General features: G+C 35.9%; 1 protein-coding gene across 31 annotated transcripts in view; it reads right to left on the bottom strand.

The window, feature by feature from the left end:
- Nucleotides 1–399: 399 nt before the first annotated feature.
- MAP2 (microtubule associated protein 2) overlaps nucleotides 400–25,412 on the bottom strand; it is a 310,528-nt gene continuing 285,515 nt past the window's right edge. For 16 of the 31 annotated variants that reach the window (XM_050752606.1, XM_050752604.1, XM_050752607.1 and 13 more), the window contains 4 exons: nucleotides 10,864–10,956; nucleotides 8,736–8,817; nucleotides 4,532–4,644; nucleotides 400–4,308 (listed from right to left, as the gene is read on the bottom strand). In XM_050752606.1, the coding sequence (XP_050608563.1) occupies nucleotides 4,093–4,308; nucleotides 4,532–4,644; nucleotides 8,736–8,817; nucleotides 10,864–10,956 (504 nt within the window). In that variant the 3' untranslated portion in view covers nucleotides 400–4,092. The remainder of the gene's footprint in view (nucleotides 4,309–4,531; nucleotides 4,645–8,735; nucleotides 8,818–10,863; nucleotides 10,957–25,412) is intronic. The other 15 variants (XM_050752636.1, XM_050752630.1, XM_050752626.1 and 12 more) reach the window with 1 other exon arrangement.

The following is a 25,412-nucleotide window of genomic DNA, read 5'->3' on the forward strand; positions in this document are numbered from 1 at the left end:
ATTCCTGATGACATTGTTTGAGGGCCTGGATCCAGCCATGCCTGAGGCAGATACACCTGGGTAGTCAGTTACTTGAGCCTACAAATTCACCTTTATGTTGAAGCCCGTTTAATTAGAGTTTTTGTCACTTGCAAAAGATAGCATCCTGCTAATACAGTAGGGATAAAAATAAATTTCCTTATTAATTGAGCTGATATAAAATCATTTAGTATAGGGCCTGACACATAATAGAAACTCAGCCATAATAATAGCCTTGTTTTCACAATTTTTCTTTGGTTGTATTACACACACACACACACACACACACTATATATATATATATATATATATATATATATATAAATTTTTTTTTTTTCCCAGAGGAGAAGCAATTAAACAGTCTGAAACCAAAACTAGCAGTTAGGTGACAAGCAATTTTATTTTGCAAAACAATCACTATACAGCAACAAATACATTTGCAAATTTGATTGAAAAACATGAACTAACTACAACCAGCCATTGAAGAAATGCCTTTCTATGGTAACAGGCTCTAGAATTATCAGAAGAAAGAAACCCCCCACAGATTTGTAACGGTGTGTTGGAACCTCGGAATCCCAGCATACAGAGTATACTTTTTGTTGATTTTTTTTCTTTTTGCTAAAGTTGAAGTAGATTTTTATGATTGACATTTTATTTTCTGAGTTTGAAAATAAGCTTTTTCCTGCAGAGGGTCTTGGCCTTCACCTACACACCCAAGCTAAAATCCTAGGTGTAAAAAAACCCAAAACATCAATACTTATTTTAGCACGTCAATCTTTGAAGAAATGCTTAAAATTTCCTTACCAAGCCATGAGTCTACTTTATCTCTGGTATTTAGACCATGAGTAGTTTATTTTCCTTATTGTGACTTGAAAAATAGAAGAAAATTGTAATTGCAGCGATGTCAAAATCAACCACATTCAGATTATTTAATAAAATACTGATGTTATATATTGGCTGATTATTCCATGTTTGCTGTATTACTCTAGGGGTGTGTGTGTGTGTGTGTGTGTGTGTGGAGAAGGTCACTACAATCAGTACATTCTTCCATTTAATGGCTTTCTTTCAGCCTTCCTCAGCCATACCTAGCTGGTGTTACACAGGTGTCATGCTTGTAGGTGGGATGTCAGCCCATCACGCTGCTGGAATTCAGCAGGTGAATCCAGAGAGAGTTGGTTCCTAAATGAACGTGGCCTTTGGAACTCATCAAGAACTCAGGTCTTTCCTGCATCATTATGAGGTATCCAATTTTTGGTTGCAAGTGACCCAGAGGGTGAGTTCACTGGAGAAGTAGGCCTTTTAACTCTTCATAGCTCTGGATTACTTATGTATTCTTATACAGGTTCTCAAAGGCTAAAGCCAGAGAGAAACTGGCAAAGTAGATCTAGAATTGAGACCACGAAGATTTCATTCCTAGATCAGCGTATGTGTGTCCCCACAAGAGTGGTGCTCAAAAAGCTTAATTTGAGTCGTTATCTTGAGAGTGAAGGCAAGATAGGTTCTACCCCTTAACCCCACAAGAAGACATTTAACCTGTGTGTTTCTCTCTTTGACTGGCACAAATGATCAGTTCCTTTCTGTTAACTTTAATAAAGAATTGTATTTCCATACAAAGCAAGAACATTTATTCATTATAATTTTGTTGTGATTAGAAATAAACATTTGTTTTAATGCCAAATCTAGTAGTTTGGTGCCTTGTATAATCTTTATTTTTGATATGTATTTGTAATAAACTGACTTTTAGTATGTAGAATGTTTACCTAGTGTTAACTTACATAAAAACTTTAAAGAATGTTGAGAAAAATACTTATTTCACAGGTTAAAACTTTTCTAATGAGCTGTTAACTTCTTTCTAGATAAATTTAATCACTATTTAAGACTATCAAAACATGTAATAAAATACCCTAAGTCTCCACACACCTTTCTTCTATTTTCTGGTGCACTTCAAGGGAAGCTGATGAATAAATTGCCCAGATTGGTCAAATCAAACCTCACAGCAATTAAAAGGCGGAAAATAGACATATCTATGATCCTAAGGTTTCTAAGGTTTTGACTATTATATAAAATAACTGATTTATAAATGGTTTAAGACATGTTTGCCTGTGTAAAATCTCTTAGCTGAGAATGAGTGGTGTGGGTTTGCTCCTAGGGTTTCTTGTATGGCAGTTACATTGGTTGCCATATCCACTGGGTCACCAAAATCACCTGTGTCTCTGTCTCTGCATCCCTTGGCTTTTGACTTGGATGTTTCTATACTTCTCAGTTGCCTCAGTCCATCCTCATCATTTCCTCCTTTATATTCAGGAACTGATTTGGCTCAAAGAGATCATACGCCTAGTGGACCATATGATTTTAATGGTTCAGATCCAACCTACCAGCCCTGAGCAAGAAAAAGAAAAGATAAAATACTAAAAAGTGTCCATCCAGCCTGGTAGCTCCTTGTCTTAATCAGGCCATTGACTATTTCATTGCTTATTTGTAAGTCTAAGATGAATGATTTGTGAGAGGAATTAATTGATTTGTGAGTTCTAGACTGTATATACAGTCAGAACAGTATTATCTCTGATAAATAATACTAGATCACACTGTGTTACTTTACAGAGTGCAATGTTGGAGTCTTGGAAAAAAACTGATTTAGATATCTGTGTCTCTAGTGTTTTATAGCTATAGCTTCCCAAAGTATTGTATTTTTTTCTTTCGGATCAGGGGATCTTTACTTTGGGTAAGAAAGACAAACATCTTCTATTAGAGAATTTAATAAACAGATACTACTTGGAAAAATGAGAAAACATGTTTCAAACTATTACTGTTAGTTTCAACTTTCAACTTTAGCAAATGGAAAAAAAGAAAAGTAAAGAAAACATCTTAAGTTGGTTTCGTGAATAATAATAGGCATAAACCCCAAACTATCCTGTGATTAAAAATGAGATAAATCCATAATCTTAAACCAACAATCTGTAAACCCTTTCATGTATAACTGGACCCACCCCCACAAACTCCATGTTCGTGAAAGCAAAGAAAAATAATTTTTTTCTAGCATCACGGGAGAGACTTGTATCTGGCACTAAAACAGGGTTACGGCTTTGAGTTGTTACAGAAAGCAACTTCATGCTAAAATTTTTTGTCTTTTTTAATGTATTTTTTTTAAATAGGGAGAGAACCCTGCTAACATCTACTTTCACATATCTAAAATTGCAACACCAAAGGGTGCAGGAGACACAGATACTGTGAATAAAGAAGTATAATATTCAAGTATATGAGGAAGTATCACAAATGGCCACAGAGAAATATATATATATTTATATCTATAATACTGTATCAAACAGATGGAAAGGGGGTGTGAAACTGGTAGTGTGGACACAAATCTAGCTGATCAACTGACATTCTAATCAGACACGAGTCCATCCTAATGAAAGTGCATCATTCCTAAGGGATGCACTTTTACACCACTTCCTCAACCACAGCTCAAATGCTTTGCAATCTATTTTTTTAATTAGTTAAATAATTTATTGGATTGACATACTCTGATATAATTATCCAGGTCCCAAATGTTAATAACTTAATTGAATCTTTCTTCCCATTTATACAAAATAACACTTTAAAAAAACTTATTTCTTACATGCTCTTCCCTTCCTGCAATCAGACTCCTTGGTTTAATTTAACCTGAAATAAGTTACAATGGGCAGTTTTTATCTTCTCACTCAGAAACAGAATAGTGGAATGAGCAGCTTGGATTTAACAAGGCCTTCAGAATGTAGTGGATAGCCTTCAGGCACATGAAAGGTAAAAATGCAATTTTTAAAATAATACTCCATGCAAAACAGAGCAGAGCAAAAATAATTGTCCAATTGAACCCATGTAAAGCCAGTGTCTTCCTGTTGCAAATGGAAATCAGGTCAATTTCTGCATGTACTATTCATTTTTTAAATATAAAATTGTAACAATTACTACAGTTTGGGGATGAGATTATTTATTTTATGGTTTATAAAGAATGAATATAACACCTGCTCAGAGCCCACTCCTGCCAAGAGCTCATGCCTAAATATTATTATTTCAATGCTAAATGAGAAATATTCACAAGCCCTGCTTAGCGAGTGCAGCAGTGACATCCTCAGCCAAAGTGGCAAGCTGAGGAGATTCAAGCAGGTTGATGCTTCCAGACGAGGAGACGTTGCTGAGTCGTCGGGGTGATGCCACGCTGGATCTGCCTGGGGACTGTGTAATGATCTCAGCCCCATGGTCCACACGGGCTTTAGCATGCTCTCTGAAGTTCAACTTTTGGCTGTCAATCTGTTTAAGACAAGCATCAGTCCTCGTTAACTCAGGCATCTTAACTGGCCCCTACTTCTTTCTCCATCTCCCAGGGCTGATATTAATGACTTCTATTCACCTCTGTTATCCCTACTTCTTATTTGTCCAGGTCTTCAATCTGGGACCTATTTTGATGAAGAGTATTTCAGAAGATTTTTTTTTTTTTGAAAAGACAACATTGGCTCATAACCTTGTTTCTTACCTTGACGTTACCACCTCCAGGTACATGATGAGCATTATCAAGAGAACCGACTTTAGCTTGGGCCTTTTCTTTGAAATCTAGTTTTACACTCTCAATTTTCACACGTCCGCCACCTACGAGGGAAGAATTACCTTGATATAACTATATCTTGCATTTGTGGTGATTATTTTCCAAAAATGATTGCAGTAGATAGACTGCTGCAAACCACAAATTTATTAACTTTACCATCCCTCCAACAAAATATGTGAATGGAATCTTTTAGAATTTCTAGCCCATATCATTTTGTCAGATGATCCAAGACCATAAAACCCTTCTTATACTATTATATGGATTGCTTCACATATTAATACCTTTCTCCTTTACCCATGTCTAACCTAAGAAATCAGAGGGGCTTTTCTTTTTGGTATAACAAACACTATAAAAATTAGCAAAATGAAAATATCTTATTTGAATCCTTTCTAAAAGTTGGAACATTTAGTCTCTTATTTCTAAGGGACCAAGTTAAATTTAAATGAAACTCTTCTTTATTCTTCATGGTAACAGGTTACTTATCCAAAGAAGATTTAGGCTGGAAGTGGTGCACATGTGGGCAATATATTCATTTATAAATGTTCAACATTGAAAGCTTCACTGATGAAATGAGTCAGGAGCTAAGTTGTTTACGACTAGTAAGCTTTAAAAGCCTCCCATTTTAATTCATATATGAAGTGACAGATCATCCTCTCTTTCTTGTGTGGATGCCATAGGACCAATTTGACGCTGACCTTGATCTGATAATATTGAGACAGAGTTTTGACCACGCCATTTTCCCTAATGCTAATCAGTCTAGAACCCTGATCTGCTGATTGTAACAGGGCCACGCTGCACTCTTCAGTGTAGTCTTCCCCGTCTCTACATGTCTCTCTCAAGCTCGCAAATATGGAAAGTTCTACACTGGCTAAGTTATTTGTTGTCCTTGAGCTTGTCCTTGACCATTTCTGAGTGTCTGCTGATGTGTTTGACCTGCATAAAAAGTGAAATGAGACTCCTTATTTACTCATCTCCACCTAAGAGATTTGCTTTCACTTTAACAGCAGCTTTGTTTTGAGCACATGCGTTCTTCTGGAAAGCCAGTGGTAACGTAGGTCTCACTTGTTGGTTATGATGTATTTCACAGACTACATATGTCAAAGCTGTTCCAACAAACATGTTGAGTACATAAAGTGCACCTTGCTTGGGAGTTTGATTTTGAAACAAAGCCTGAGGGACTGTATGGAAATATGAAAGAGATTTTGCAATTTTGGAATCTTGTTGCTCATGTATCTCTCTTGTTGCTCATGTATCTCTGTAGACAAAGGAGGAAGGTTTGTTAAGGCTTCACAGGTCTCTTAAGCCATGAGGTATTTTTCTCATGCAATATCTAGACATCTATGTTAATACCCAACTGCCTGGCCAGGGACCTCTTGAAATTATATTACACAATTAGATTACATTTTGGAGAAATATCCATTTGTTCTTCTTTTAAGGCTTATAAACTGTATGATGTTATTTAACTCATGCTTAGAGATGTAGTTATCCTTCCCTCAAAATATGCCTCATTTTTCAGAGCGTTATTCTTCTCACATTTTACCTGGCCATATGGGTCTTACTTGTTGGTTGTGATGAGATGAACATGATTCGTAATGATTCATAAAACAGACTTATCTTGGATAGAGGTTAGAGGATGTTGGACTTTCAACTAGATAAGAACAACTTCTTTGTGATCTTATTTTTGTATTTTTGGTAGCCTCTGATAGAGATCACTTACTTTTCTGATTATATGTTGTGTCAACATAATCTTGCTAAATTTTTGCTAAAATGTCATTTTTTATTGTTGGAGACGGTCTGCTCTGTTGCCCAGGATGGAGTGAAGTGACAGGATCATAGCTCACTGCAACCTTGACTTCTTGGGCTCAGGTGATCCTCCCACCTCAGCCCTCTGAGTAGCTAGGACTACAGGTGTGCACTGCCACACTCAGCTTATTTTTATTTTTATTGTAGAGATGGAATCTCACTATGAACTGTCTTCTGAGAGGGAAAAATAATAACATATTATTGACCCAAAACATATTCAGAAAAGGAAGCTTAAGAAGTCTATTTCTGATGAAGTCCCTCTAGAAATTCTTATGCAACTGTTAGAGAATCCAGATATCTTAAACTCAGAGATCTATGCCTTTGATTTTTCAAATAATTCTTTTACCCATCAGGAGCAGTAATTGTGAAAGACTATTATCTTTGTCAAGCTTTATAAATGAAGTTGAGAAGAACACATATTTCAATGTGTACCTCCAGATGTTTATTTTCTTTATTTTCTCTTTAGATATTCCACATTCCAAAATAATTTTGTGAAAAGGTTGCTGCTGTCAAGGATTATTATGCTGACACTTCTTTATGAATTTAGTCATTTGATTCAGTTATAATAGAAGCAAGAGCTAGATTTAGAAATAGGTGGGAGTCCATGACAACAGCCTTTTATGACCAACAAATCATACACAGAATAGTTCCTTGGCTATATAAATTTTTTTCCGTACATCTAGATCACAGGTGAGTTTGACTAACTATAACCTTACTGTCTAGGTTAAAGAGTGCAGCATTTTCTTCTGTATTCTGAAAGAAAATAGGCAGTGTTGCCAAGTATTCCAGCCATGCTGTTGACACAGCATTACAAAGTCAATTCAGTGTTTGTACACTTCAGCTGTGGACAGGGGAATTTCGAAGATGTGCAGTATGGGACAACCTTCCTGCTGCCTCATGAAAAACAGAGAAGCTAATTCCATGGCAGCAGTTCTGAAACTGGTAGTGAAGACTTCATAAATATAGTTTGTAACTCTTTGACTTGCTTTATAATCAACACCCATTGACAAAATGAACTCTGATTTCCAGATGTTTTCAATGCATTTATCCATTTTGAAATTTATTCTACCTATCTTTGCTTTTCAACCAATAATTTATTAATAATTTTCTCCTGACTAGCAGAATAATTGTCAGCTAACAGCTCAACTGTTATTATACCTTGTTTCATGGGGAAAAAAACCTATTACTTTGTTTTTATGTTAAGATGCCAAACACAGACAGTTAAAACCACTTGCTTTCCTTTTGTTCTCAGGGATAAATGAATTGTGTCAAAATATTCTCAAGAAAATTACAAATTTGACAGTCATCTTTTATTACATATCTATGGAGGTAGAGTTTTTTCTTTGGGACAGGGTCTTGCTCTGTTGCCCAGGCTGGAGTGCAGTGGTGTGATCACAGCTTGCTGCAGCCTCGAACTCCTGAAACTAAGTGATCCTCCTGCCTCAGCCTTCCAAGTAGCTAGGACTACAAGCATGTACCACCATATCTGGCTTATTTTTATTTTTAATTTTTTATTGAGACAGGGGTTTCCCTATGTTGCCGAGTCTGTCTCAAACTCCTGGCCTTAAGCAATCCTCCTGCCTTGGATTCCCGAAGTGCTGGGATTACAGGCATGAGCCAACATGCCCACTCTACAGAGGTAGAATTTAACAAAAACATGTAATACACAATATTCAGGAAAAGTGACTCATAATGTTAGATTCACACTTTAAAGGGAGAAAATCTCCCAGTAAGTATGAATATAAATTCTACTTTAGAGCATTAGTCGCATGAGATATTTTGAAAAACCAAAAGGGGTTCATGGTCAAGTAAGTTGAGGAAACATTGCATTCTGCTGGAGATTCATGGTGTTTACTGACCTAATAAAGAATCTGAGAAATTCACCAGATAAATACATTTCTTCAGCTTTGCAAAGCACAATCCTTATTTTACATAATATAGAAAGCCAATTTTAGGAAAAAAACTTTGGAAATGCTACCTCCATTCAATGTTATTATATATGAATACATGATCTGATGTATTTTATAGACTACATATTTCAAAGGACCTCCAATAAGCATGTTGAGTACATAAAGATAAATGCACCTTATGTACCTTTTAATTTTTAATTAAAATGTGTCCTCTTCATTGTATGATTGGGTTCACTTTTCCCCAATGAAGATGCCTTGAAAATTTCAATTTTAGTTTCTATTAATAAAAATGTGAAGTATCTAGATTTTAAAACATCCTTCCAATTAGGTATTTTGCAACAACAACAACAACAACAAATTTTCTCATTCATTTCTCGATTCCAATTAAATATTTCTCAAACTACTAAAAATTATTTATTTACCTGGCCTGTGGCGGATGTTCTTCAGAGAGCCACATTTGGATGTCACATGGCTTAGGTCTATTTTCTTGGTAACAATTTGTACCTATGTGAACCACATAAAACATGCTTAAAATAGTTCAAACATGGACAAAAACCCAAGCTCATACATAAAATCTAGAAACATGCCCAAAGTCACAACATGCAACAACATAGCTAGAAACCCAAACTGAAGTACACACACAAACACAGGAAGACATATTTTTCCATATATTCTCCCACATGTTTGGATTGGAAAGAACCCAAGTGAAAGAAAACCCTAGAACAGAAGATTTTATTAGTTGAAAGCAGATTATGACACAGGAGGATAGAAACATATTAACAAGGCAAGCTTCCACTCAGAGAACTAAGCAACACTGCGTTAAACCTTTCCATAAGCAAAGAGCCAAGAGAAGAGATGCATTATTCTTTATAAAGTGATTTTTACATAAAAGTGACCAATGTTGCTCATAGTTACAAGAAGACCAACATTGTTTTAAGATACAAGAAGTTCTGAACGTGCTTTTCTAAGTTGTTATTACATTGTCATATCTTAGCTAGATGAAATTTTTCTTTCATACCAAATTATAAAATGATAGCAACATGTTTTTTCTTCTCTGTGTTTTACTGAAAATATTTCCTCTCCCAATATTTGAAGCAGTGCTTCTCCAAGTTTGGTCCATTGTCATCTGCACGAGAGTACTTGGGAATTACTGAATCACAGGCATCATGAGGACAGGGCCAGGATGTCTGCATATTTAAACAAGGGATTCTTTCCTAGAGGAAAATTTAAGACTATTGTTTTGGGAGATAAAGCTCCTCTACTTACTTTAAGATCTTTAATTATCCTAGTTTATCCTTTTCCACTTAGGTGTTTTGTCCAGCAGCACCTGTGTAAAGGATAGCTGGGTTCATCCTCTGTTATCCTCAAGTAATTACCAGGCCTGGGGCTACTTTTATGAAAGTACCACATGGTATATACTTATAGTCTGGGGAATAAGGAAGAGTGGCAACCACATAAATGTAAAGATTAACCCTGAGGCTTAGCCTAGCATACCTGAAGGGGGCCAGCAAACATTGCTATGGACTTTCAATGACAGTGACAGTTTTATGCTCAGTGAAGCTACTTTGATTATCAGGCAACAGCTGCTTGTAGAAGGCACTTGCTTGTCTCTCTCTCTCTCTCTCTCTCTCTCTCTCTCTCTCTCTCTCACTCTTTCACTGCTTGATTCTACTTCTGCCCAGTTGGGAAGCAAGTAGCCAAGAGTTAATAGACAGGTGAGATTCTAGACTCAATGCCTTGTAAATTACTTGAGTCACGGATGATCAGAAACTGAAGTTCAAAGAGATAGGATCTGTAGGATACAGTTAGCCTGATCACCTTTGAAAAACTATTCTTATTTTATAAAGAACCATCCTTCCTTTAGCTTGAGATTGTCTGACCATTTCAACTCTGCCTCAACCACACTTAAAAAACATGGAATCATCGTTCCCTTCCTCTCACAGGATATTATTTACACTAAATGAAAGAGACAGGAAAAAAAATCCCATCAAACTAAAGTGTACACTGGACTTGAATCCTTTCACTTTGAATTATAGATGAACCATGCTCCACTAGTTTTGTATTATTCTAAATGATATCCTTACTTTCATGAATAATGAACCACTGAAGATTGACATTACATACTTTGGGCATTTACAAGTATATCAGTCTTTGCCTCATGGGTAATTTATATGGAGCTAGAAAAATATGTGCCCAGCTGACTTTTGCAGTGGAGTAGAAACAACGTGAGAAAATACATTGAAGACAAGAAGGCCAGCAACAAAGTTGGCAAGTGAAGTGGTTTTGCCATTCTCCAGAAAACCATGGTGCATTCCATCGAGGTTTTCTTTCCCAAATCAAAGCAAGAAATTCCCTGATGATCTTACAGGGAAGGATGGGAAGTCCATCACTGAAAATGCAAGACTACAAGCTATCATACCAGGGAGACATGTGGAACAGCAGTGAGAAAGGAGCAGTGTGTTGGAAAGAGGTGGGAAAGAAGGCAGGGTGCTGGCTGCGCAGGTGGCTCCACGCAATCAGGACAGCTTTCTAACAGGCGCTTCTACTTACATTTCCGCCCCCAGCCGAATGTTTGATGTTATCCTTGGAACCACATCTGGACTGAACTTTGCTAAAATCGATCTTCTTGTTTAAAATCCTAACCTAAAAGGAATTGGAGGTAACTTCACTGTGCACTTTTCTATCAAGATGCCGGATAAGGGGAACCAGAATGGGTAGCATCAAAGAGGCTTTAGATTCCCTTCCACCTACACATTCATTTAAGAGAAAATCTTACTCTGGAACTGAAGAACAGTTCTGTCATGTAAATCTGAGCCCCTACTCTTCTGCACCCCCACAGGTCAAATGCAAGAGAGGCTTCGAAATCCCACTGTACTTAGGTATGATCTGGAAACAGTTGTACGGATTGAAAAATAAAACTTGAATCATCTGTGATGGGGAGGCTACCAATGTTGTCAGCAACACTGGGACTCAGGCTCACTCTAGGTAAGAGTCAATAGTGGTTAACACTAAATCTCGTTCAGCACAGGACCCTAGAGGATATGCCATTCCCTCACCCCATCAGAGTCAGCCATCACAATTATCGTACACTTGACTGTTTTGTTGGTCCATACAGCACAAATGGGGCTCACACATGGTGAATGCTCTACATCAGAGTTCTCATTCATCTAGGGTAAGAACCCCCGGTTTCCCAGGAGGGTCAACAAAGAACGTTTGGGTTTCACAATTCCCTTGCAGGTTTGGTTCAGTAGCCTCCTGAAGGCCCCTTTCTGGCAACTGCTCAAGAGCAGTCATTTTCCATTAATGATCATATGGAAGCATTTTTTTCCATTTTTAGAGGCAAGAAAACCCATGCCCGTTGGTTAGCTGACTTGTAACTAGGTCATATAGACATAGGTCAGGCCTTGATGGAGGCCAGCTGATTTGAGGTTAGGTGTTTTATTTGTATTTTTGAGAAGTCAAACATTCATCTTGAAGACAACAGCAGATCCAGATCTGGAAGGACATTACTCTGGTTTAATGTACAACGTTACAACTTTCATGACTTATTTCATATGTCTTTTGAACCTTGCATCTTTTGGAGGACAAAAAAGCAATGTAAGCATGGAAAGAAAGCTTTATTGTGTTATTGTTATTTGTTCATTTTGTTTTACTTTGGTTACTTCTACTCTCTTCTCTTCCCCACCTCTGCAATAGTTAAAGAAAAAAAAAAACATTTTCAATGCTTTAGGGGACAGTTTATCCTCTTATTAAAAAACTCTAAATAAATTTACCCTAGATACACAACCATCTGCAAGAATATTAACACATCTTTTGGTATTTCCAAAAAAGAATAAAAAATTCGAAAAGACATTGAATCTTGACTATTTTTGAGGCAAAGCTTAATTCACAGTGCCTGCCTAACATTGACAAGATAGCTTGTCCCTTGCAGGGAAATATCATTGACAACTCTCATCAGCAACCCACGGGGAGAGCCTCTTGTCAAAATTTGAATTCAGAAGACAGAATTATTGGGCTACTCTTTAGGGCATAATAAAAGTTGTGACTTAAACAGGGTTGTAGATATTCACAGAGTCTGTATCTAACAATAAGTGTAGTTGCACTATAAACGTTTCACATAAGATGGAGATAGTTTTAAACCAATAAAGACCATTACATGTAAAACCTCATAGAGAAATTATTTTCTGAAGTTGAAGGCAAATCATTTTATTTATGGCCATATCACCATAAATGTGCCCATTCCCATCTAGTCTTGGAATTTAAGCAGGGTCGGGCTTGATTAGTACTTGGATGGGAGAAAGCAAATAATTTTGACTTATTATTTCTAATAATAATACTTTAAAAGATTCTCAATAAATATCTAATTATTTTGGCAATGACATAGACATGATGTGAGCTATTTTACTAATCCTTGAGAATATACAGGATTTCATACTATGTTTAAAAATTTAATTTACAGATCATTAGAGTACCAATCTAGTGACTCATTGCCAAGTGATCACAAGCCAAACATGAAATCTGATTCACTTGTTACAAAATTGGAAATTCTAAATTCAGTTGCATAAATCTGTTTGACATTAACATTTAATCAACTGTTTGACCATTTTTATGATTTCCAAAACAAATGAGTCAATCCTAAATGATCACATTGCCAGCATTATTGAGAGATTATTTAGAATCTTAAAGTCCTACAACTTAAAATTTGACTTCTGTTGATTTTACCCAGATTTTCTAGAAAATCACAGATATTCTATCAAAAAAACCTGCTTGCCTCTCTTGCAGGTAGACTTTCTCCACTTATGTCTGCTCAACTTGTAATATGAAGCAATCCTATCCTTTCACATGCATTACTGGCACTTTCTTTACATATTTCCATATTGCAATAGGTTTATATTATATATTTTTTGTCTAAAATGAGGTGAATTATGACAGAATAAATGTAACTGCCTCTCCAGACCTTTGTTTTCCATCGCGCTTAATGGTAGGGTAGAAAGAAGCATAAACCTCTTTGGATAATGGACACTGAGTGCTTATGAAGAGTTACACTCTAGTTTGACAACTTGCACCTGAACGTTTGCCTATTCCACGTGACTCACATTTATGCCGGAGCAAATGTACAAATTACTTCACAGCAAAGATCTCTAGGGTCAATTACAAATAATTAGCATCTTAGAGTTCATTCCAAAAACAACAGCAGTCCTCAGAAACCGTTTCATAAAACAGAAAAACACATGGCTGCTGTGAAGGAGAAGGCCATATTCTAGATCAGCTTTAAAATAAACCAAAAGACAAAAAACAAACGAACAAACAAACAAAAAAAAACCAACAAGAGTTATAGTTTTAACTCTGGGTTCTATGGATACATTTAAATAAATATTTATTTCTTTGGGAAGGGATTTTCAGTTTTAGAAAAACATTTGTTTTCCTAAAAACCTATGTCAAGGGAAAATTATTTTAACATCTTAGAGATTGTCTAGAAAAAAAATTAACTTCTATTTAACGAAAAAACTAATTTTCTGTGCTCATGATATGAAGGAAAAAATCTGAATAATAATTGTTCAAAATTTTCTCTAAATCACATTTTAATCTCTGCCAATTTATTTCAAGAAGTTTTTTTTTTTTTTTTTTTTTTTTTTTTTTTTTTTTGAGACAGTCTCGCTCTGTTGCCCAGGCTGGAGTGCGGTGGTGCGATCTCAGCTCACTGCAAGCTCCGCCTCCCGGGTTCACGCCATTCTCTTCAGCTTCCTGAGAAGCTGGGACTACAGGCGCCCGCCCCCACGCCCAGCTAATTTTTTGTATTTTTGGTAGAGATGACGTTTCACCGTGTTAGCCAGGATGGTCTCCATCTCCTGACCTCGTGATCTACTCGCCTCAGCCTCCCAAAGTGCTGGGATTACAGGCGTAAGCTGCTGCGCCCGGCCTATTTCAAGTAAAATTTTTACTTACACTATTAATACAAAGTAGGGTATTTGAAAGAGTGTGACAATCTTTTTTTCTACATACTTCATAGCAGTGAAAAATAGATCAATCAAGTGGGTCATCTTCCTATAGCTCTCCCCTATTCAAAATTCCCCCAAGCGCTCTATTTCTTATTAAATACATCAAAACTTCTTAGTGAGGCAGCCACAGGCCTCAGCAATTCCGATTCTTCAGACTTCTCTGTTACTTTACATTTTGGCCAGACTCTGTTACATTCTATACTTTAAGGACTGTGTTTACATTTAAAGTTCATCCCTGTGTTTTGTTATTATCTCTCCCTAGGGTGCTCTCATTCTAAGTTGAGTCTGTAACAGATTATTCTTCAAGGTTTGGTGCAATCAATACCTCCAGTGGGAGCTTGCAAAAAAGGATTTTAGTCTCAGGAAATTTATGCAAACATTGGTGATTTATTTGCACAAATAGTTGGCTTTCCATTCACATAAGGGTCATATAGCATGAAGAGTTGTATAAGCATAGGTTAATGACATAAAATTCATCAGAATTGCTTTATTTTAATTTTGACTAATTCTTTCTATTCTTCCACTATGATAGAGAAGAATATTGTAATTTCTTTCTGGATATTCTTTGTGTGACTTTAGTTGGATTTTATCACAATGGTTTAATTGAAGTGATCTGCCACAGTGCTCTCTCTCTGCATATATTTAACTATTCCTTTCAATACATTAACACCTGTTCCCCTAAAACAGGGTTGCTCTAGGAAAGGATTGAAACAGAAAATGCAGGATATGCCTGCAGACAAGAAAAAAAAAATCTCTAAGAAACATGTAAAATGAAAGAAAATACATTCTCAATGCACAGTTTTTAGTAAAACAATTTGTAAGCTGGAGGCATTCATCCCAATGTCAACTCGAATTTCTTGAGCAATGAGATTTTGATATTTTTTTTAAATTGACACTCTATGACACTGCTCTCTTTAGCAAAAGACCCACACGCCAGCTCAAGGTGGTGAGATGTGGAGGGTGACTAGGAGTCAAATAATTTGGATTTGTCTAGATCCCCTCAGGCATCCATTAGGTATGAACCTAGGTTGCAATACCATTTCTCTTTTCCTCCATCTAAGTTGTATCAGAAAGAATGCTTTTGAGAAAGGGGAGTGAACAGTGGCACTCAACTGACTTCCCTTTAACCTTGCAAGGGATTAAATTTTTCCTTTGGGTTTCCCTCATTTCTCAGGATGTCATAAAATTAAGCCCTCCTTTGTTCTTGCATTATGAAAATATTCTCTTTCAAAAGTATTTTTTATTTCATAATATTCATTTTAATGAAAACTATCTGGCCTCTGTAAAATCCTCAGGTATCCTATACTAAAACAAACTATGACTACATCAGATAGTCCTGAAGATTGAAAGTTCTCTGGCACACATGATGGTCTTCAGAGATTCATCTGTTAAAAACTTTGCACTCTGGTTAAAATGTATACAAATATTATAATCAGAATTTTAACCATCCCTGCCTACATTGAACAATAGTTTCTTTAAAATTCTTTATATCCAATATAAACAATATGTATATTTAAATACACATTTAGGAAGAAATAACAGTTTATGTCAAAATGCACAATTCCACAAAACTCTAAAAGAAAAGTTGGAGAGACCAATTTTCCTATGCAAGCTGTGTCACATGGCACAGAAAGCAGAACCACACTGAAAAACCCTGGGTGAATGGATAATGCTGAATAATTTGGAAAGAACGTTTTAGTGGAATAGACATTAATGAGTTTAGTCACTAGACCCATCATTAAGTATTTGTAAGTGGTCTCTCAATGGGCGCTGGAAGAAACATTATAAGTACAACAGTCATTGTGATTCATGAAAATGAACAGCTAACGAACTTTTTCAAATTTGTATACTATAATTTTTTGACATTAAAGTTTGTTCTTGTTTAAATTTTTAAGAAATTCTAAGGAATAGTGGGCCAAATCAGTGAAGAAAATAACTTTTAAATACTCTGCCCAGTTATCTGAAAATAACCTCATTAGTTCCTATGTCTTTGTTTGGCTTGTGAATGAACAGTAGATAAAAAGGCTCAACAGGCCTCAACTTTGCAAACCCAAAGTGGTAATTTTCTCATAATTTTTAAAAATTAATATTTACTCAACCTAACTCAAAACCTTTTCATTACTCCACAAAAGACATTTGAATTATAGTTACAAAATTCTGTTGCATAAAGACAGAGTCCTGATCTCAGGGAGCTTTCACTCTGATATAATGATGACTTTGTTATCAAAAAAACAAAACAAACAAAAGCCTTGTAATAAATTTCTTCATGCTGGGTTGACCAATAGTATTTTTAAAAGTTCATAGGGTATTTTATGACTCCTCTTATTTAGCGCTTATTGTAGCTCTCAGAAGATGGAAAGAAATGGCTTGGAAAAAACTTAAAATTAAATAAGGGGAAGACATTAGAGGAGGACAAGAAACAAAACAAAAAGCAAAAAACCTCCCTTTTGCCTAGGTTGCAGAGACCATGCCTCATTGTCTCCCATTCCTCTTTTGTCATTTAGTGCCCAGCAATCTTAATAAATGTTTGATGAAAGAATAAATATGCGAAAGAGGAAAAAAACTCATTGTAATCTTTCTCTCTTCATCTTATATGTTATAAACATGCTTACATGTTAATCGCACCCAGTAGACGTTCACAGTGGTAACCATTACTATAATTTCATACAATGAGGGAAAATCCTGTTTCACTATAATTTATTTATTTATTTATTTATTTATTTATTTTTTTGAGACGGAGTCTCGCTCTGTCACCCAGGCTGGAGTGCAGTGGCCAGATCTCAGCTCACTGCAAGCTCCGCCTCCCGGGTTCCCGCCATTCTCCTGCCTCAGCCTCCCGAGTATTCTGGGACCACAGGCGCCGCCACCTCGCCCGGCTAATTTTTTGTGTTTTTAGTAGAGACGGGGTTTCGCCGTGTTAGCCAGGATGGTCTCAATCTCCTGACCTAGTGATCCGCCCGTCTCGGCCTCCCAAAGTGCTGGGATTACAGGCTTGAGCCACCGCGCCCGGCCACTATAATTTATTAGTTGCTTCCAGACTTAATCCATTTTCTTAAATATAAAATTGAAAGTAAACTATGTAATTAGCATTTAAAGGGCCTAAAAATGATCCGAGGGTAACAATATGGTTTGGATTTGTGTCCCTGCCCAAATCTCATGTTGAATTGGAGGAGGGACCCGGTAGGAGGTGATTGGATCATGGGGACAGATTTCCCCCTTGCTATTCTAGTGACAGTGAGTGAGTTCTCACAAGATCTGATGATTTAAAAGTGTGTGGAACTGCTTGCCCTTAAAGCAGGCACCTTCTTCACATGGTGGCAGGAGAGAGAGTGGAAGTTTGTATTCTGCCATGATTTTAAGTTTCCTGAGGCCTCTCAGTCATGCTCCCTCTTAAGCCTGAGGAACTGTGAGTCAATTAAACCTCTTCATAAATTACCCAGTCTTGGGTAGCTCTTTATAGCAATGTGAGAACAGACTAATACAGATAATGCCTAAAACTTTATAAGAATATATTTAAAAAGATTCCACCTCACATTTTACTAATTTTATTTCCTTCTTCCTCCCTCTCTATGGCTCCTTCTTCCCTCGTTACACCTGTCTTCTATTTCAGAAACACAGCTCTTTTACTCAATTTCAGCTTGCCCTTGTGGTACAAACACATATGGAATCTATTAGAATACCTAAATGAATGTTTTTTTGATGAGCTGTAATGCATAACTACTATCATGCTCCAAGTAGTACCATGTATGTGAGAGTTTAAAATGACTTAAGAGTCTATTTAAATGAAATGGTGCGATATACAAAAACAAGCATGATTTTGTTGCTTCCGGTCTACAGATAAGGACAAAAAAAAATCAGTACCAAAGGTAATGCAATACTTTAATAGAAGTGCTGAACCACTAACTCAGCTTTTAAATCCAATATTCTATTTGATGTATAATTTTTCAATATTCTTTTAGACCAGGGGTGTCCAATCTTTTGGCTTCCCTGGGTCACATTGGAAGAAAAAGAATTGTCTTGAGCCACACATAAAATACACTAAAACCAATAATAGCAGATGAGCTAAAAAAATCACAGAAAACCTCAAAATGTTTTTAAAAAGTTTATGAATTTGTGTTGGGCCACATTCAAAGTCATCCTGTGCCACATGTAGCCCCCAGGGCCACAGGTTGGACAAGCTTCGTTTAGACAAACACAGAAAGTTTCTTTGGATAATAATTGTCATGACATAAAACATTCATAATCAATCAACAGTGTCACCAAAATAATGCACCTCCCCATGAATATGGCATAATACATTCATTCAATTTTCATTGCATAAATATTTATTGAGCACCTACTATGTATGGGACATTATGGACAAAATGGACCTCATCTCTGACTTCATGGAGCTTATGGTCTAGTAAGTGAAACAAGATAGATATTAAATAACTAATTATACACTGGAATATTTAATGAAAAATGTGGTGAGAAAGTTTGGTTACAATATAGAGAGTACATCAGATAGAGCAAACAACAGATGTAGGGAAACCAAAAATTAATTACCATTTTGGCAATATCAACAAGAGATCATGTATTCTGCTTAGGCTAAGACAGTGCAGAGCAGACTGAGTGAAATGGGCAGATTTAAGAGCTATTCAGGGCACAAAATCATTAGCACTTAAAGATGGTTAGGATATGGGATGAGAGAAAGTGAGAGGAAAAGTTGATTCTTAGATTTTTGGTTTAGCAATATAAAAGTCCTGTTATTTGAACAGATGTAATAATACTAAAAAAATGTAATAATAGCATAAAATTTCTACACTCAAAGATGTATGTGGCATCAGTCACACTGATGTCCTTGCTGTTCCTAGAACATGTGAGGCCTGCTTCTACCTCAGGGTCTTTGGATGTGTGGCTGCCTTTGCCTGAAAGGCTCATTACCTAGTTATTCATATGGCTTACTCCTTTACTTCCTTGGAGCTTCTATTCAAATATCACCTTCTCAAGCCTTTCCTAGTCATCCTATCGGAAATGCAATTTCCTCTTAACATATCCTGAACCTCTTTCTTACCTTTATTTTTATCCTTCATACTTAGCACTTTTTAACATATTTTTCTTATTTATTTATTTATTTATTTTTTAATTATTATTATACTTTAAGTTCTAGGGTACATGTGCATAACGTGCAGGTTTGTTACATATGTATACTTGTGCCATGTTGCTGTGCTGCACCCATCAACTCGTCAGCACCCATCAACTCGTCATTTACATCAGGTATAACTCCCAATGCAGTCCCTCCCCCCTCCCCTCTCCCCATGATACGCCCCAGTGTGTGATGTTCCCCTTCCCGAGTCCAAGTGATCTCATTGTTCAGTTCCCACCTATGAGTGAGAACATGCGGTGTTTGCTTTTCTGTTCTTGTGATAGTTTGCTAAGAATGATGGTTTCCAGCTGCATCCATGTCCCTACAAAGGACACAAACTCATCCTTTTTGATGGCTGCATAGTATTCCATGGTGTATATGTGCCACATTTTCTTAATCCAGTCTGTCACTGATGGACATTTGGGTTGATTCCAAGTCTTTGCTATTGTGAATAGTGCCGCAATAAACATACGTGTGCATGTGTCTTTATAGCAGCATGATTTATAATCCTTTGGGTATATACCCAGTAATGGGATGGCTGGGTCATATGGTACATCTAGTTCTAGATCCTTGAGGAATCGCCATACTGTTTTCCATATTTTTCTTATATCACTTTTTTTTTTGCTCACCTTTCCTCCTAGAATGTAAATTCCATGATGTCAAGAATTTAAGAAATCTGTTTTGTTCATTGTTATATTTCAGTATGTAGAACATAGCATGGTATAGTAGGTGCTCAATAAATATTTGTTGACTCAATGGTCAAGTAAAGAAAGGTAAAACTTTGTATTTCTGGAGTTACCAAAGAAATAGAAGACAACTCCCCATGTTATTTTTAAGATGCCAAGATTGATACTATAATTACAATATTTCATAATTGATTCTTTATATTATCCATAGAAATTAAAAAGCTAACTAGTTTCTATTTTAAAACCTTAATTTTTAGAATTACTTAAAAAATAACTTGTGAATTATAGGAGAAAACAAAAAATATGATAAAAATGCAACACACCTTTCCAAATTTAATGTAGTGTATTAATATAACATGTATTTTAATAGTGTATCAATATAACATGGTATTTGCATTAAATAATTTCATGAAAATATTATAAAAGTTCAGAAGCTTCAAATTTCAATCCTGATGTGATAAAAAAACTTTGGCATGGAAAACACTGTTAAATAGAATTACCATTTATTTTCATGTTATGAAATGAAACGTAAAGCAAACAAAAAAGACTAAGGTATACAAAATTACATACTTGCACACGAGTGACTAATTATTCATTAAAGACAAAGTATAGACTCTGACTTCATAGCTCAGCCATGGAAGGATGATATTTAATGCCCTATATGCAAGATGCGGGTAATGTGAGAACTTCTGTTTCTTACTCTGTGAAAATGTGAGGGTTGGATTAGAAGGAGATGGATATCTCTGATGTCTAATATCCTTTAGTTTAATAGATCCATATAGAATGGAGATATAGAAACTAAGATTGCTTTATTTCTAGAATGTAATGGTATGTTTTACAGGTTCTCGTTTAATAGATTTATCTAAATAAACATTTTAAAAAGATGGCAGGGCAATGCTGACTGGGAAAGCAATACGCTGACAAATTTTACAAAGTTCTTTATATAAGGGTGAGTACCGTTTTTTCTTTAAAAAGGAGTGACTTGCATGATGATGCCATCATTTGTAGCCTAGCTAACCTGAAAATGACTGACTGTAGCCATTAATGGAGCAAAAGCACATAATTCAGAGGCAATCAATCAGATCCACAGACATGGCCTTGCAGAGATCATGCTCTAATTATCCTATCCAATGAGCAGTAAATGAAGACAACATCTGTGAAGTCACTTCTTTAGTAACTTTCAATTATTACAAGGGCATATAACTTGTGCTTTTTAAATTTTATTTATCTATTTTTTTTTTTTTTGAGATAGAGTTTCATTCTTGTTGCCCAGGCTGGAGTGCAATGGCGTGGTCTTGGCTCACTGCAACCTCCGCCTCCCAGGTTCAAGCGATTCTCATACCTCAGCCTCCCAAGTAGTTGGGATTACAGGTGCCTGCCAACACGCCTGGCTTTTTTTTTTTTTTTTTTTTTTTTTGTATTTTTAGTAGGGACGGGGTTTCACCATGTTGCCCAGGCTGGTCTCGAACTCCTAGCCTCAGGTGATCCACCCACCTTGGCCTCCCAAAGTGCTGGGATTACAGGCATGAGCCACTGCACACCTGGCCAACTTGTACTTTTTATACTCATCTTCATAAGGCCAATGGAGAAAAACAAGATATCTGTCAAAACATATAGGAGTATTCCATATAAATCCAAGTAACTATTTTAAAATCTGATTATTAGATAGAAAAGGTAAAAAGCACTATTCCTTGAGTTGTTGCCTAAATTTTTTTATGCTACATGTTTAGAGAAATTGCTTGTTTTCCTACCTTTGTTTAACTGAAGCAGCTGTGTTCTTCAAAAGCTAGCATTATTTATTCTAAAACTTAGATTTAATGTAGATTGGGGAGCTAACTACACAGAACAGCTTCAAATTAATACACTTAATAAGATAGTCTTCCCTATGCCTTGAGTTAAATCAATCAAGCTAATTGTCTACACTGAATCCATGATTGCCCATATTCTTTCCAATGGAATGAATTTGTTTTCACTGAAAAGATTAGCTTTATTGCCTTCTGTAAAGCTCCTTGTATCTTCAGCTAGCTTATCTATTCCATTAGGCATTGACTTGCCTCACTGAGCTGAGCCCCTCTGCCATCAGAAATTGGTCCTTAACAGAAGAGATAACTGCTGTAAGCACAAAACCTCTACAAACAGAAGGACAATAAATGTTCAAACTGGAGGCAAATAATTTGGGAAGCTGTTGAGTTCCTAAGATGCATATATCTTTATTATAGATTTCCTCTCCCAATTCTTAGAGATTGCACACATTTTAAAACCCCAATAGACTGGGCGCGGTGGCTCACGCCTGTAATCCCAGCACTTTGGGAGGCTGAGGCAGGCGGATCACGAGGTCAAGAGATTAAGGCCAGCCTGGCCAACATGGTGAAACCCCGTCTCTACCAAAAATACAAAAATTAGCTGGCCGTGGTGGCACATGCCTGTAGTCCCAGCTACCCAGGAGACTGAGGCAGGAGAATCACTTGAACACAGGAGGCAGAGGTTGCAGTGAGCCGAGATTGCGCCACTGCAGTCCAGCCTGGCGACAGAGACTCCATCTCAAAAGCAACAACAACAACAACAACAAACACACAAAAAAATCCCAATAATAAAGTTGTCATAATTAAATCATTTGTATACAACCTAATGGCTTCAAATTTTACCACAATAGACCCTGTGCAGAGGAATTAAAAGTTACATCTTCAAATTTACTCCCATCTTCATTAATAAGAATTGCATGAATATTTTTCTCAGTTCCTAGAGACCATATATCACTATTACAAAATCTGGCCCCTGAAGAAAGCATAGCTCTTGATCTGTCTTTTGAAATATTTCTGAGTTGGCCACTATCCATTCAAATGCCTTAGGAAAATCAATTTACAATTGAGAACAATGTGCTAGTGGTTTCAATGTCTTCAACAGTGTGCATGTATTGATGCTCAATCATCTAATAAAGGGTCTTTAACATGTCATTTTGATAATTTCAAACAAGCCCTAAAATACTTTTCCTTCAGTCGTTCTATTAGATCTCCAGTTTTACATGTATGGAAAAAACCACTCCTCACTCCCTGTATCTGAGATCATACACTGTAAGGAGACTTTTAAGGAGATAGTGCTGAAGAGTTGAATGATAGGTTTTTCCTACACAGACAGTTCTATTGCAATGTGCTATTATTTCCCAATTCATTTTACTCTTTAATTTAAGTGAATTTATACCATCTATCACAAAATAGAAGGCAAATATCTTTCATCTGGTTCTTATCTTGGTGAGGAAATACTTCCTACTTCTGCAAAAAGTCACCTCATAACTCCACTGTTGTGGATTTTTTCCAAAGTCATCATTGCTGAACTAGGATAATCGTGTAGCAGGTATAACACTTGCCTGATGAAAAAACAGATTTGCTTCAAATGACACTGTGATTTTGAAGTTATTTTTGTTCTTTCAGTAATTTTTGTGTCATATGTATTTACTAGCCCTTAACCACCATAATCTCTAGGGAAGTTTTAGTTCAGCTCAAAACTATAAGATATTTTGTGTCAATTTTATGAATTACCAAATATAGTAGAAGTCAATTTAAATAAGACATAAAAATACTCAAAACCAGATGTGATAAAGAATCAGAAAAAGAAAACAGACGTCTTCACGTTTTTTGGATTGATTGAATCTTAGAAGTTCCTGCAAAGCTGAGGCTAAAACCATTCTTTGTGCCTATCTTAAGGAGTCCTTCGAAGAAAAACATATAAAATTTCGATGTCAACTTAAAATAATAATTTTCTCTTCTAACTACCTTTTTAGTTTCAAAAAAATATCTTGGAGATAATTTGTATTTCCTTGTGATTCTAAGAGGAAACAAATTCTTTTAAGTACCAATGCTTTCCAGAATATAACTAAGTAAACCCCATATCTAGTTAAGGAGAGTAACAGGACATGGGAATATTTATTTTAAAAGAACTGATTTTAAATATATGTAATAGTTACTCTATTTTAGAGGAGAGCTTGTCCAAGGCTAAAATGCAGAACTTTCCAAATGGTACTAAATTGATTTTATTCACCTTATGCTTTTAAATTATTTATGTATAAATATAAAGATGATGCAACATTTGAATATTTCCAAAAAGCTCAAAATATTTCCTTCTCTTGGATGTGCAAAACGCTGGTGAATGCAAGAATAGTTTGAGTTTTTTAGGAATTATAGGCTTATAATTCTACTTTTTGCTTAAAAATGTTTCTTGTAGCTTCTAGTTTTCATAGCATCTGTCTATGAAAAAGTATCTTTCTACGACTCTATTATTACAGAATGTTATCTTTGTTCTGAAAAGGCATATTGACCTCTCCCCTCCTGCCCCATTGGTTGATTTTTCTTAACTCTTTGGGCTTTCCTGAACAGAGCCATAATGAGACAGCACAGAAGTTTGTTGCTAAATGAAAGAGCAACACTGAATTTTTGCTTTATTGCTGAGTAGGAGTGCCTGATAGCTTTACATTTTGGCAAGATCTTTTTTCTAAACTTGCCTGAAAATAGATTTTCTTTGGCATGAAGGAGGGATACCAGAAAGCAGTGGCACAAAACACAAGAGACAAGAAAAAGAGTGGCAGAAAAAAATATTGACGTTAAAAAGAAAAGACTTTCTTGGAATATTGAAAGGGCATTATAAGTTTATGTAGAAAGTTACTGTTTTTATCTTTCTTTCAAAAAAGGATGTTGTTTTATATCTCTTCAATGACAAAAGTCAAACTATCCTGAATAGATCAATATTATGAGATAAACATTAAATAATATTTGTATTATTTCCTTCCAGGCTAATTGCTTTGTCCAAACATATAGCGTATAAGTAAGGTTCACGTCAAGACAGAACTCAAAGTACCCTGGTTTGAAAAGATATGAATGTTTGCTCTGGGGAGCTGAAGAGTTAGTAAGTAAGCTTTACTAATAGCTCTATTTAATACAATTAATCTTGAGTAGAAGTTCAAAGTCTACAATTTTATTCATCAGAACCATGTGTCTTTTATTATCAACACGAATACCTGCCCTTTGAAACATTTAGGCAATAGTAACCAGAATTGAAACTCGGTGAAACATCCTTATTTTGGAGTAAATATGAGGGAATGGTAGAAAATGTCATAGGAAATCCTTGGGAAATAAAGAAGGAGATAAAATTGGAATCAGTAAAAGATAGCCAAATGAGCTCATGGTCAGAATCTAATATAGAAAACTCAATTTTATGTCAGAAATATAACTTTAATCTCAAGTTAAAAACCATAAAGCAATAGAGATACATTCAGAAAAAAAATGTTAGTCAATCAAC

The sequence above is a fragment of the Macaca thibetana genome, chromosome 12 (genome assembly GCF_024542745.1).
Source record: "Macaca thibetana thibetana isolate TM-01 chromosome 12, ASM2454274v1, whole genome shotgun sequence".
Lineage (NCBI taxonomy): Eukaryota > Metazoa > Chordata > Mammalia > Primates > Cercopithecidae > Macaca > Macaca thibetana.